General features: G+C 42.3%; 1 protein-coding gene across 1 annotated transcript in view; it reads right to left on the bottom strand.

The window, feature by feature from the left end:
• The window catches only part of LOC126355408 (solute carrier family 22 member 7-like), a 133017-nt gene that overhangs the window by 10400 nt on the left and 109932 nt on the right, over nucleotides 1-12685 (bottom strand). The window contains exons 8-9 of the mRNA XM_050005712.1: nucleotides 9510-9697; nucleotides 9163-9369 (exon numbers count right to left, since the gene is read on the bottom strand). Of these exons, the coding sequence (XP_049861669.1) occupies nucleotides 9163-9369; nucleotides 9510-9697 (395 nt within the window). The remainder of the gene's footprint in view (nucleotides 1-9162; nucleotides 9370-9509; nucleotides 9698-12685) is intronic.

Here is a 12685-nt window from a genome sequence, read left to right on the forward strand (position 1 = left end):
CAGTTGCAAGTACATAAAGCTATGTTTATTATTATGATATTTCGGAATTATTGCATTTTGGAAGACTGTTCTCCCCACAGATTAATAGAGTTCGGAAGACCCTGACCTTACGTCGACGGGAGAGGGCTTTTTAATGTGGATGTTGCGCTAATATTTTGGACTTACCTCCGGTTATGATAACACGCATAACATAGTTGACACAACTCACAGACATATGGTGGAAACCAATCCCTTCCCTTAGGTTACATTTACGAGTTACCTTGACTACTGTCGCTCAGGGATGCTGTCCGACCACAAAGTTAAATATTGCTCATAAAATAAAATTTTGCAAACCCTGAAAAAGCGGATGCCTTAATATACTGGATAACACTAGCGAAAACAAAATTGTCAGTCCTCCACTACATGACGCTGTTCTTTGTGCTGCTTGTGCCTTCTACATAATTTACTTCTTAAGCTGGCCTTATCTGCATATTACTTTTCCTTGCAACATTTGAATACCATATTCATCTGAGAAAAGAGTAGTTAATGTCTAGAAGGGAGCAGAAAACAGCTGGGTATTATTGAGATGGGTACTGCAACATCCAACTTAAGCGATATACAGGCAGAACTGGTTCAAATGGCTCTGAGCACTATGCGACTTAACTTCTGAGGTCATTAGTCGCCTAGAACTTAGAACTAATTAAACCTAGCTAAACTAACGACATCACACACATCCATGCCTGAGGCAGGATTCCAACCTGCGACCGTAGCGGTCGCTCAGGTCCAGATTGTAGCGCCTAGAACCGCACGGCCACTCCGGCCGGCAGGCATAACTGGAAGCACCGATGTTGGAAGAGGATTCTTTGGAATATCAGGGAAAACGAGAATATGGTAGTTCACCTGCAAAATAGCTACCACTGATTCATTAATCTGCGCTTCCTCGCACTTATAGGATCCTTTGGTGTTAGTTTCAGACAAACCGTCACTTTGATTACCATAGTGAGGCTACAGTGCCTATTTCACAGAATTAAATCCGAGATTTGATGCAACCCCACCCCTTTCATAACATTGTCAACTTAGAGCATTAGATAGCAATCAGTATTGTAGGGAACATTTTTGTAACATTCTTGTCGACATAATTGTGTTTTACTGCTTTATTATTCGTATGTCTTTGGTAATAAACTGTAGCCTTATCTATACATTGGGTTCATTATCACAATTAGTCCTTCCAAATGAAAATATTATTTGAATCTCAACCTTCAGATCCACTTCTAGGGCTATTCAATTAAAGTGTAAGTAATTTCGTTGTGCACGCTGAACTTAATACTGTGTCTCAAGGGTGTATCCGGCTCTTGATTAATCTCTGATTCAAATTGATTTCACTTTTCTCTCTCAAACACAAAGGTTATTTGCAGAGTTATATCCCACACTTTCTAATTAGAGACGGACTCCTGAAATCAAGTTTGAAGTTTATCTAAAAAGAAAATAACGTTGTTGGGACATCCTTCTATTCACTGGTGAATATACACACATCAAAAAAAGTTTTACATCACCTCTGTTTCGAGAGTTCCGGAACCTGTACAGAAAATTGGAATAGAGATCAACATAAACATCATTTAGGCCCTTTTTATTGCTCATGAGAACCACACATTGCATGTACCACCATACAGCGAGACCTTCAGAGGTGGTGGTCCAGAGTGCTGTACGAACCGGTACCCCTAATACCCAGTAGCACGTGCTCTTGTATTGATGCATGCCTGTATTCGTCGTGGCATTCTATCCACAATTTCATCAAGGCACTGTTGGTCCACAATGTCCCACTCCACAATGGGATACGACGTAGATCCCTCAGAGTGGTTGGTGCGTCACGTCGTCCATAACAGCCCTTTTCAATCTATCCTAGGCATGTTCGATAGGGTTCATGTCTGGACAACATGCTGCCAACTCTAGTCCAGCGATGTCGTTATCCTGAAGGAAGTCATTCACAAGATGTGCACGATGGGGACGCGAATTGTCGTCCATGAAGACGAATCCCTCGCCAGTATGCTGCCGGTAAGGTTGCACTATCGGTCGGAGGACGGCATTCACCTATCGTACAGCCGTTACAGCGCCTTCCATGACCTCCAGCGTCGTACGTCGGCCCCACATAATGCTACCCCAAAACAGCAAGGAACCTCTACCTTGCTGCACTCGCTGGACAGTGTGTCTAAGGCGCTCAGCCTGACCGGGTTGCCTCCAAACATCTCTCCGACGATTGTCTAGTCTGAGGCATATGCGCAGAAGGCATATGCGACACTCATCGGTGAAGAGAAGTGATGCCAATCCTGAGCGGTCCATTCGGCATGTTGTTGGGCCCATCTGTACCGCGCTGCATGGTGTCGTGGTTGCAAAGATAGACCTCGCCATGGACGTCGGGAGTGAAGTTGTGCATCATGCAGCCTATTGCACGCAGTTTGAGTCGTAACACTATGTCTTGTGGCTGCACGAAAAGCGTTATTCAACATGGTGACGTTCTGTCAGGTTTCTCCGAGCCATAATTAGTAGGTAGCGATCATCCACTGCAGTAGTAGCCCTTGGACGGCCTGAGAGAGGCATGTCATCGACAGTTCCTGTCTCTCTGTATCTCCACCATGTCCGATCAATATCGCTTTGGTTCACTCCTAGACGCCTAGACTTCCTTGTTGAGAGCCCTTCCGGGCACGAAGTAGCAATGCGGACGCGATCGATTCGCGGTATTGAGCATCTAGGCATGGTTGAACTACAGACAACACGAGCTGTATACCTCCTCCCTGGTGGAATGGCTGGAACTGATCGGCTGTCTGACCTCCCACCGTCTAATAGGCGCTGCTCATGCATAGGTCAGTGAAAGGGACTGTGTCTGTGATACAATATCCACAGTTAACGTCTATGTCGAGGAGTTCTGGGAACCGGGGCATGCAAAACTTTTTGGTGTTTGTATATCTTACTGGATTAAATGCTGACTTACTTCAGCTCGTTTTTTTGTTTTTAAATTAGAATATGTCTCATTTCTGGGGTTTGTGAAGGCGTATTAGGAAAAATAGGTAGTACTACATTTTTAGTAGTTTCGGAATTATTATTGCAAAGAATTGAATCTCTCTATATGTCGACATGAATGCAGAACTGAAATAATTTATAAATAAGGTAACTTAGATGTTCACGTACCTTGCAATAAAGGAAAAGTGTAACCCTGAATTCATTCTGAGGTGAATTATTGATTTGAACGTCATCTTCACGTCACATGTTGTGAGATGAACTATCACGAATGGATAATGACAATGTTTTAGAAACGCGACAATGAATAAAATAGTAGTTGGAAGTAGCACGATGCAAAACACCTGCTTTAGACATTGTAACCTCATGGTTCTATACACTACACTATAGAAACTCGTGCACCTTTCGACTATGTCCTTTTGATGAGATCTCAAAAAGGCTTTAACTGCCAGCATGTCATTACTTAACATTTAATAACAATAAATCATACCAAGAACGACGTGTTTTTTGATAAGTCTTTAACGTGCAGTTGCCTTGAAACGGCATACTTTCGTAATACAGAAGCTACAATACGTAAGCAGACAAACATGAAATTCTTTAACCAATAATTTTTCTTTTTGTCATTGTGTTACAACAAATTGTACCAATACTGACGCGTTTTCAGGAGATCCTCAATGTGCTGTTGCTCTGAAACAGCATTCATATTAGTTATCATATAAAACCCACCAAATACGAGCTGCAACTAAAAATGGCGAAATACAGTATGGCATCTCCCAAGTTCCGAACGATTACGAAAGTTGATAGAGAGCTTCTGCCGCCTTTGTAAAGTAAAATGACATCACATTTGTCTCAGGTATTGTAAACTGATAGTTATCTCTGTTGAAACGGCCCAGGCAGATCTGTAACGGTCCGATATTGCTAGCGCGATGCTACCCCTACCTAGAGGGCCCCTAGACAAGGAAGAAGGCTGGCTAACGACTCTCGAAGATGCAAACCATGTGGGACGTAATAGGACTCCGTTCTCCTTGCGTTCGAATGATCTGCGTGCGCCAATTTTCCGCACGAGTCAAAACAACCACACTCGAAATTTGGAAACACGTCCAGAGGGCAGACTGGGCATTGACTAGAAGAATTTACTTTGTACCACAGGTGAAGGAGCGTAGAGAGAGAGTTAGTAACTCGGCCATTTCATTATAGACCGAGTAGAAGACGAGATGTACTTGTAGTGTTAGGCATGGTGATAAACGCACACTACGTGATAGAAACCTGGCTGAAAATGACTTACAAGTTCGTGGCACTCTCCATCGGTATTGCTGAAATTCAGTATGGTGTTGGCCCACCACTAGCCTTGATGTCAGCGTCCACTCTCGCAGGCATACGTTCAATTAGGTGCTGGAAGATTTCTTGGGGAATGGCAGCCCATTCTCCACGGAGTGCTGCACTGAGGAGAGGTAATCGATGTCGGTCGGTGAGGCCTGGCACGAAATCGGCGTTCCACAACATCCCAAAGTTGTTCTATAGGATTCAGGTCACAACTCTGTGCATGCCAGTCCATTGCTTGTTATTGTCGTGTAAACACTCCGCCACAGGACGTGAATTATAAACAGGTGCTCCAACGTGTTGTAAGATGCAGTCGCCATTCTCGAATTGCTCTTCAACAGTGGGAGCAAGAAGGTGCTTAAAACATAAATGCAGGCCCGTGCTGTGATAGTGCCACGCAAAACAACAAGGTGTGCAACCCCCTTCCTTGAAAAACACGACCACACCGTGGAACTACACAAGTGCCAGATGACGTTCATCAGGCATTCGCCATACCCACACCCTGCCATCGGATAGCCAAATTGTGTACCGTGATACGTCACTCCAAGCGAGGCATTGTTTGGCATTTCCCGGCATGATGTGTGGCTTATGAGCAGCCGCTCGACCGTGAAATCACCTCCCGGCTAACTGTCATAGTACTTGCAATGGATCCTGATGCAGTTTCGAATTCCTGTGTGATTGTGTGGATAGATGTCTGTCTATTACACATTACGACCCTCTTCAACTGTCGGCGGTCTCTGTCAGTCAGCAGACGAGGTCGGCCTGTATACTTTTGTGCTGCACATATCCGTTCCCGTTTCCACTTCATTATCACATAGAAAACAGGAACCTAGTGATGTTTAGGAGTGTGAACATCTCGCATACAGACGTGTGACACAAGTGACACCAAATCACTTGACCACATTCGAAGTCTGTGAGTTCCGTGGAGCGCCACATTCTGCTCTCTCACGATGTCTAATAACTACTGAGGTCGCTGATATGGAGTACCTGGCAGTAGGTGGCGGCACAATGCACTTAATTGAAAAACGTAATTTTTTGGGGGTGTCCGGATACTTTCGATCACATGGTGTAGTTGGGAAATTGACTTGATCTGATTGTATCAGTTGGCAGTGAGCGATCGGTATGAGGTGATTCATCGAAGTTGTATTAGTACTTTATTTAATTTCTTGCGTTTAGTTCAGCATTAGTTCTGATGTTTACAGTAAGCTTGATCTCTTTTGCCGGCCGCGGTGGTCTAGCGGTTCAGGCGCTCAGTCCGGAACCGCGGGACTGCTACGGTCGCAGGTTCGAATCCTGCCTCGGGCATGGATGTGTGTGATGTCCTTAGGTTAGTTAGGTTTAAGTAGTTCTAAGTTCTAGGCGACTGATGACCTCAGAAGTTAAGTCGCATAGTGCTCAGAGCCATTTGAACCATTTGATCTCTTTTGGGAATCCGAAATGGCAAGTGAGGGGATCGTGGCTACGTGAGGCTAACCAGATAGTGTGTAACAGGCTGGGACTTTCGATCTGACGGAAAGCGTTCTTGGATAGTCAAGGCGGTTAAGGCGACCACACACGATAAGCGGGACTTAAGGGTTCAGCTCCTGTTTTCAGTTTTCACCGTTGATTATTTTTATTGCCCAAATATGGCTAACGGCACTGGATTCCTTTGAATAATATTTTATGGCCGCTAGATCACTAACGGCGAATGTTCTATCAGACATACCTGAAAAAAAAAAAAAACAGACCTACCCACCCACCCACCCACCCACCCACCGACCCACCCACCCACACACGCACACACACACACACTCACACACACACAAACACACACACACATACACACAATACACACACACACAAACGCACGTACACACATACACCCACACACACGTATGCTCTGAATAGCCAAAGAAACTGGTACACCTGCCTAATTTCGTGTAGGACCCCGCGTGTTCGCGGAAGTGCCGTAAAACGACGTGGCATGGACTCGACTAACGTCTGAAGTAGTGCTAGAGGGAACTGACACCATGAATCCTGCAGGGCTGTCCATAAATTCGTAAGAGTACGAGCGAGTGGAGATCTCTTCTGAACAGTACGTTGCAAGGCATCCCAGATACGCTAAATAATGTTCATGTCTGTGCACTTTGGTGGCCAAACGAAGTGTTTAAACGCAGAAGAGTGTTCCTGGAACCACTCTGCAGCAACTCTGGACGTATGGCATGTCGAATTGTCCTGCTGAAATTGCCCGCCGGCCGCGGTGGCCGTGCGGTTCAAGGCGCTACATTCTGGAACCACGCGACCGCTATGAAAGCAGGTTCGAATCCTGCCTCGGCCACGGATGTGTGTGATGTCGTTAGGTTAGTTAGGTTTAAGTAGTTCTAAGTTCTAGGCGACTGATGACCTCAGAATTTAAGTTCCATGGTGCTCAGAGCCATTTGAACCATTTTGAAATTGCCCAACTCCGTCGGAATGTACAATGGACATAAATGGATGCGGGTGATCAGACAGGATGCTTACCTACGTGTCACCTGTCAGAGTCGTGTCCAAATGTGTCAGGGGTCTTATATCACTCCAGCACCACACGCCCAACATCATTACAGAGCCTCCACCAGCTTGAACAGTACCCTGCTGACGAGCAGGGTCCTTGGATTCATGAGATTGTCTCCATTCCGTACACGTCCATCCGCTCGATACAATTTGAAACGAGACTCGTTTGACCAGGCAACGTGTCTCCAGTCATAAACAGTCCAATGTTGGTGTTGACGAGCCAAGGCGAGGCGTATAGTTTTGTGTCGTGCAGTCATCAAGGTTGCACGAGTGGGCCTTCGGCTCCACAGTCCCGTATCGATGATGTTTCGTTGAATGGTTCTGACGCTGACACTTGTTGACGGCCCAACATTGAAATCTACAGAAATTTGGGGAAGGGTTGCACTTCTGTCACTTTGAATGATTCTCATCAACCGTCGTTGGTCCCTTTTTTGCCGCATCTTTTTCCGGTTGCAGCAATGTTGGATATTTGCTGTTTCCCGGATTCCTGATATTCACGGTACACTCGTGAAATGGTCGTAAGGGAAAATCCGCACTTTATCGTTACCTCGGAGATGCTGTGTCCCATCACTCGTGCGCTGACCATAACACCGCGTTCAAGCTTACTTAAATTTTGATAACCTGCGATTGTAGCAGCATTAACTGATCTAACGACTGCAACAGACACTTACTGTCTTGTATAGGTGTTGCTGACCGCAGCGCCGTATTCTGACTGTTTACATATCTCTGTATTTGAGTGTGTATGGCTATACCAGTTTATTTGGCACTTCAGTGTGTGTGTGTCCGAACGACAGACACCGCACATATAGACCAAATGCTACTAACTGTATATTCCTGACTAACCTTACAAGAGAAGTTGAGGATATTTCCAGACAAAGTGTGGTGGCGACCGATTAATGTTGCCATGTGATAATGCAATAAACTTTTCAGTGTTCCTTAGTATGAACCATTGCTCAGGGGAGAGCATAAAAATAAGATCTGCAGGCTATCTAGGAGTTACAGGGTGAGGTCATAGTGAAACCAACTCATGTCTTCTCTCTCAGAGGAACCTAAGATAAATTTGGTACGCTGCTCATTGTAATGTGAGTCTAACGATGATTATATGGAAGTGTGTGAATAATAATTTACATTCTAATTGGTGTAACAACCTTCAGAGTTAAAAATTAATGTTCTGTTTTAACTACGGTGTGTGTTAATTTGCTCTATAGAATGGGGGAAGATCAGGCCACATGTTGCCAAGGTTGTTTCGACCACGCTGCATAAGTTTCGCTGGGAAGTATTCACACATCCTCCAAACAGTCCCGATCTCTCCCCATGCGATTCACATATCTTTGGAGTCCTGAATAAGGACTTTCGTGGGCATTGATTTGCTTCAGACGAAGAGGTGTACGCCTGCTTACACTCCTGGTTCTTGAGTTTTAACATTTTATTGACAGGGAACCAGCAACTTCATCAAATTCCTTACGGCGTTTATTAATGACTCTGTCAACAGTTGCAGTATTTATTTTAGGCGACTAGTTTCGAACCTTGCAGGTTCATTTTCAAGCCTGTTCTACTGAGGCCCCGCTAACAGTGTCCGATATTAAAAACAAACATCGAAGTGGCAACAAATGCTTTATAAATGTTTGCAGAATGAATGCCATACTCCACGCAATCCTCTTACCAAGTCAAATCAAACTTAGTTTGATTTTGACCTGGCGTGGATTGTGGCATTCGTTCTGCAAACATTTATAGAGCATGTGTTGTCACTTTGATGTTTATTTTTAAGATCAGGCACTTTCAGTTCAGCATTAGTAGGAAGGGGATGAAAATGAAACTGTAAGGTTCGAAACTAGTCCCTAATATGAATATTGCAACTGTCGCCAGAATCGTAAATCAACGCGTAAGGAATCATTTAATAATGTACACTTGATAATGGCACTTTGAAGCCGAAATCATGATTGTGGAAGTGTAAATGTAACACTGTAAATAAACAACAGTCTAATGGCGGTACTGCCTTTAAAAAAAATTAAGGAATCATGTTTCTGTTGGCAACTACAAACATTTTTCCATCACGGCACTGACCGTTTTGTCTCACACTATTTACTTTTTTTTCATCTGTCTCGTTTTCATTTAACTGCCCCTTATAATTCTCGTGCGTATTGGTACTTCAACAAGCAAAGTCGTTAGATAACACCTTTGAAGTAAATGGCTTTCAATGCAATAGTAGTATTTTGCCGAGATCATATCTACAAATTATGAACAGAATGCGAAAGAGGTAAAAAGCATAAATATGACTTTGGAAAAAGGTATACTGAAGCATAAATTGTTAAGAAATAAAACGCCAGGCATGTAAATAGCGGATCTCCATCCCTTTTTAATGACAGGTAAGCTCCAATATTTTTGACAGGCACCATAATTGGTAGCATCTTCGAGAGTCTCTGGTAATCTCTCGTGCAAAGACTCCGGAAGAAAGGACGTTACCACAGCTGCCAAGAAAAGGAGAATTCCAAGCACACCATATAGACACCGGCGATCAACTAACTCACCCTGCAAAGAACAGATTGTTAAGAAATTTACTAACATTAGGATGTAATAAAATTAGGCCTATCTGAAAAATTACATTTACTGTTTCACGCACATTAGTAAAACCATAATAGGGAAGGTGTGACGGTGACTACAAAACGTACCAAGTACACAATATATGGCGCAACTCCAATCATGGCCGCGATGACAGCCCACTCAATGGCAGAACCAATCTGTCTTACACACGTCGGATGGATTTCCATGCTTTGGATAATGTTGGTAAACAACGACATTGAACTGAAAAACCTCAAGAGAACAGCTCCTGAATTCACCATCCAGTCAGGGCCAGACACTAGAAAGAAAGATAGTTTTTGAATAAGACTCACATAAATATTAAATGAATAAAGATGTTTTGTAAGTTTTCTGCAGTACAGTATTTTGAAAAGAAGGATAATGAGCCTTTAATGGAATGAAAAGAACTATTTCAATTCAGTTCCCGTTTTCATTCTTATTTAATTGAGTTGACGTGTACGGAGGACAAAATGTATTGAAATTTAACTCTCATTAAACCCTGGTTCTGGAATTTTCTGCTAAGGCAGTAGCAACCGTATTACGAAAGGAATAAATTAAGTCCTGAAACGTTACGAAACTGTTACCTAGTAGAGTAGACAATGATGAAGGGAATTCGTGAAGATCAAAATATTTAGAAATCCTAGTGAAACATTTAACTCACATATTGTTTTATGCCATATTACATGGATATCACATTACTTGTGACAAATGACAATAACAATGTAGATGACTGCAGTAAATATTTCTTAAGCCTCTCCATCGTGAAATAAATATCCCAAAAGCACAATTATCGTTCTTATACTGGATATTTATTATTATTTAATTGAGATTTGTTCACTTCTGAAAGGCAATAAAGAAGCTCAGCACTCTGACCAACAATATGGGATCCATTTTACTCACAAATTTATGTACAGAATTACAAAGCATTTCAGAAATTTAATTCTCATCATTAACAGAATAACTTATAAACACAATAACTTACTAACATACCCGCAAAATTTCAATTTTTATGTGTGTCTGAATTTATGTGAATTGTTTTTTAGATGACGATGGGAGTACTTAGCAATTAACAATTTAATGATGTAGGCTGTTGCCTTTATCTTTAATTATTCTTTCAGCATATTGGACCAGTCTGTATACTGTGCTGGCCAGACAAGACGATCAGCTCACCGTGCGGTAGCGTTCTCGCTTCCCGCGCCAGGGTTCGATTCCCGGCGGGGTTAGGGATTTTCCCTGCCTCGTGCTGACTGGGTGTTGTGTGCTGTCCTTAGGTTAGTTAAGTTTAAGTAGTTCTAAGTTCTAGGTGACTGATGACCATAGATGTTAAGTCCCATAGTGCTCAGAGCCATTTGAACCAATATTTTAATTTGATCAGCTCACTGCTCAGATACAAGAACCACCTGACACTTTTGTTCCAGGTTGACGATATGTGTTTGGGTCCATGACTGTTCTGATACCTGTTCGGACATAAAATAGTGGATTGTTGAACCATCTGGTGTCACTTGGCGCCTGACTGCCAATCTGCACAGGTGTGCAGAACTTCCCATCTGGCCTATACAATACACCGGTTACACGTGAAATGTTGGTATCTCTCATTTACTGTCTAAGTAGGCTGTTTAGGTTTTTATATTGGTAACGCCACGTAGCGCTCTGTGAAAATCACTGGATGTACTGTGTGCGGGCTGTGGCTGGTTTGTATTGTTGTTGGACATTGTAGTGTTGGGCAGCTGAATGTTAACAGCGCGTAGCGTTGCGCAGTTGGAGGTGAGGCGCCAGCAATGGTAGATGTGGGTAGAGAAATGGTGGAGTTTTGAAATTTGTAAGACTGGATGTCATAAACTGCTATATATATTATGACTTTTGAACACTATTGAGGTAAATACATTGTTTGTTCTCTATCAAAATCTTTCATTTGCTAACTATGCCTAACAGTAGTTAGTGCCTTCAGTAGTTTGAATCTTTTATTTAGCTGGCAGCAGTGGCGCTCGTTGTTTTGCAGTAGTTCGAGTAACGAAGATTTGTGTGAGGTAAGTGATTTGTGAAAGGTATAGGTTAATGTTAGTCAGGGCCATTCTTTTGTAGGGATTGGTGAAAGTCAGATTGCGTTGCGCTAAAAAATATTGTGTGTCAGTATAAGCACAGTCATTTATAAATGTTCTAAGGGGACGTTTCAACCAATCCATTGTTAGTAATTGTTAATAGTTTAAGAAATTGGTTCACTTTACACAGATCAATACAGTTCTTTATTTGAGTACTGTCTCTGTAATTTCGACAAGACAAACCTTTGGGTTTAATGAAAACTTTACAGTTTATGGTTTCTTTTTCTAGAGACTTAGAACGATCTATTTATTAGAATAGTAGCTTACCACACGCTGCTTTGCTCGCATAGATTCTATGGCCTGCAGAGATTTCTTTGTTTTTATTTAATCGAATTTTTATATTATTGACAAAACGCAACACCTTCTAAGATTTTCACGCTAGTTAAGGCCTTGTGCATTGTCTTTTCCCAATGTACTTTTCACCAAAAAGCGATACCGGTAGCAGAGTCCAAAGATTTTGTTAATTATGCCTTTTTCGTTCTTGTGGAAATATTTATTTACACCTAACCGAGAAGTTAATTTAGTCAGGGCCATTCTCTTGTAGGGATTACTGAAAGTCAGATTGCGTTGCGCTAAAAAAATATTGTGTGTCAGTTTAAACACAGTCATGTATAATTTTTCTAAGGAGACATTTCATATGTCGACCCTTAGCCGAGGATACCTCACTGGAATCTTCTGATTTTTTATTGTAGTTTGTGTAATTAGTGTAGTCTTTGTTTATTGCTAGCGTGTAACTGTAGAGAGAATTTCCTTTGTAGTTGTAGTTTTTCATTCTTGTACAGTAAAACAGTTGTGGGATGCAAGTAGATTTGCACCAAGTATTTCGCAGCTGCTCTTGCAATTAACTTGATATTATTTTCAATGCTATGTTAATGTGTTTTCTTATTTTGCTCTTGAAATTGTGCTTTTCATTGTTGTCGTGTGAAATATTGTGACAATAATGGCGTGTGAAAAACGTAATACTAGGCTTCAAAGTAAACTGAGAAATGAAAGTGAAGATAAAAGCAGTGTGTTAGCGCCACCGTGTAATGAATTAACTAATGTTCAAAGCAGTAATTTGGTAATTGTGCATAGGGAAATGGAGCGGGCTGCAAATAATGGTGTAGACAGTGAAACAATTAGTGAACAGGGAAGCATTATCGATCGATCGATCGGTCGGCAACAAAACG

Source organism: Schistocerca gregaria, chromosome 3 (assembly GCF_023897955.1).
Source record: "Schistocerca gregaria isolate iqSchGreg1 chromosome 3, iqSchGreg1.2, whole genome shotgun sequence".
NCBI lineage: Eukaryota > Metazoa > Arthropoda > Insecta > Orthoptera > Acrididae > Schistocerca > Schistocerca gregaria.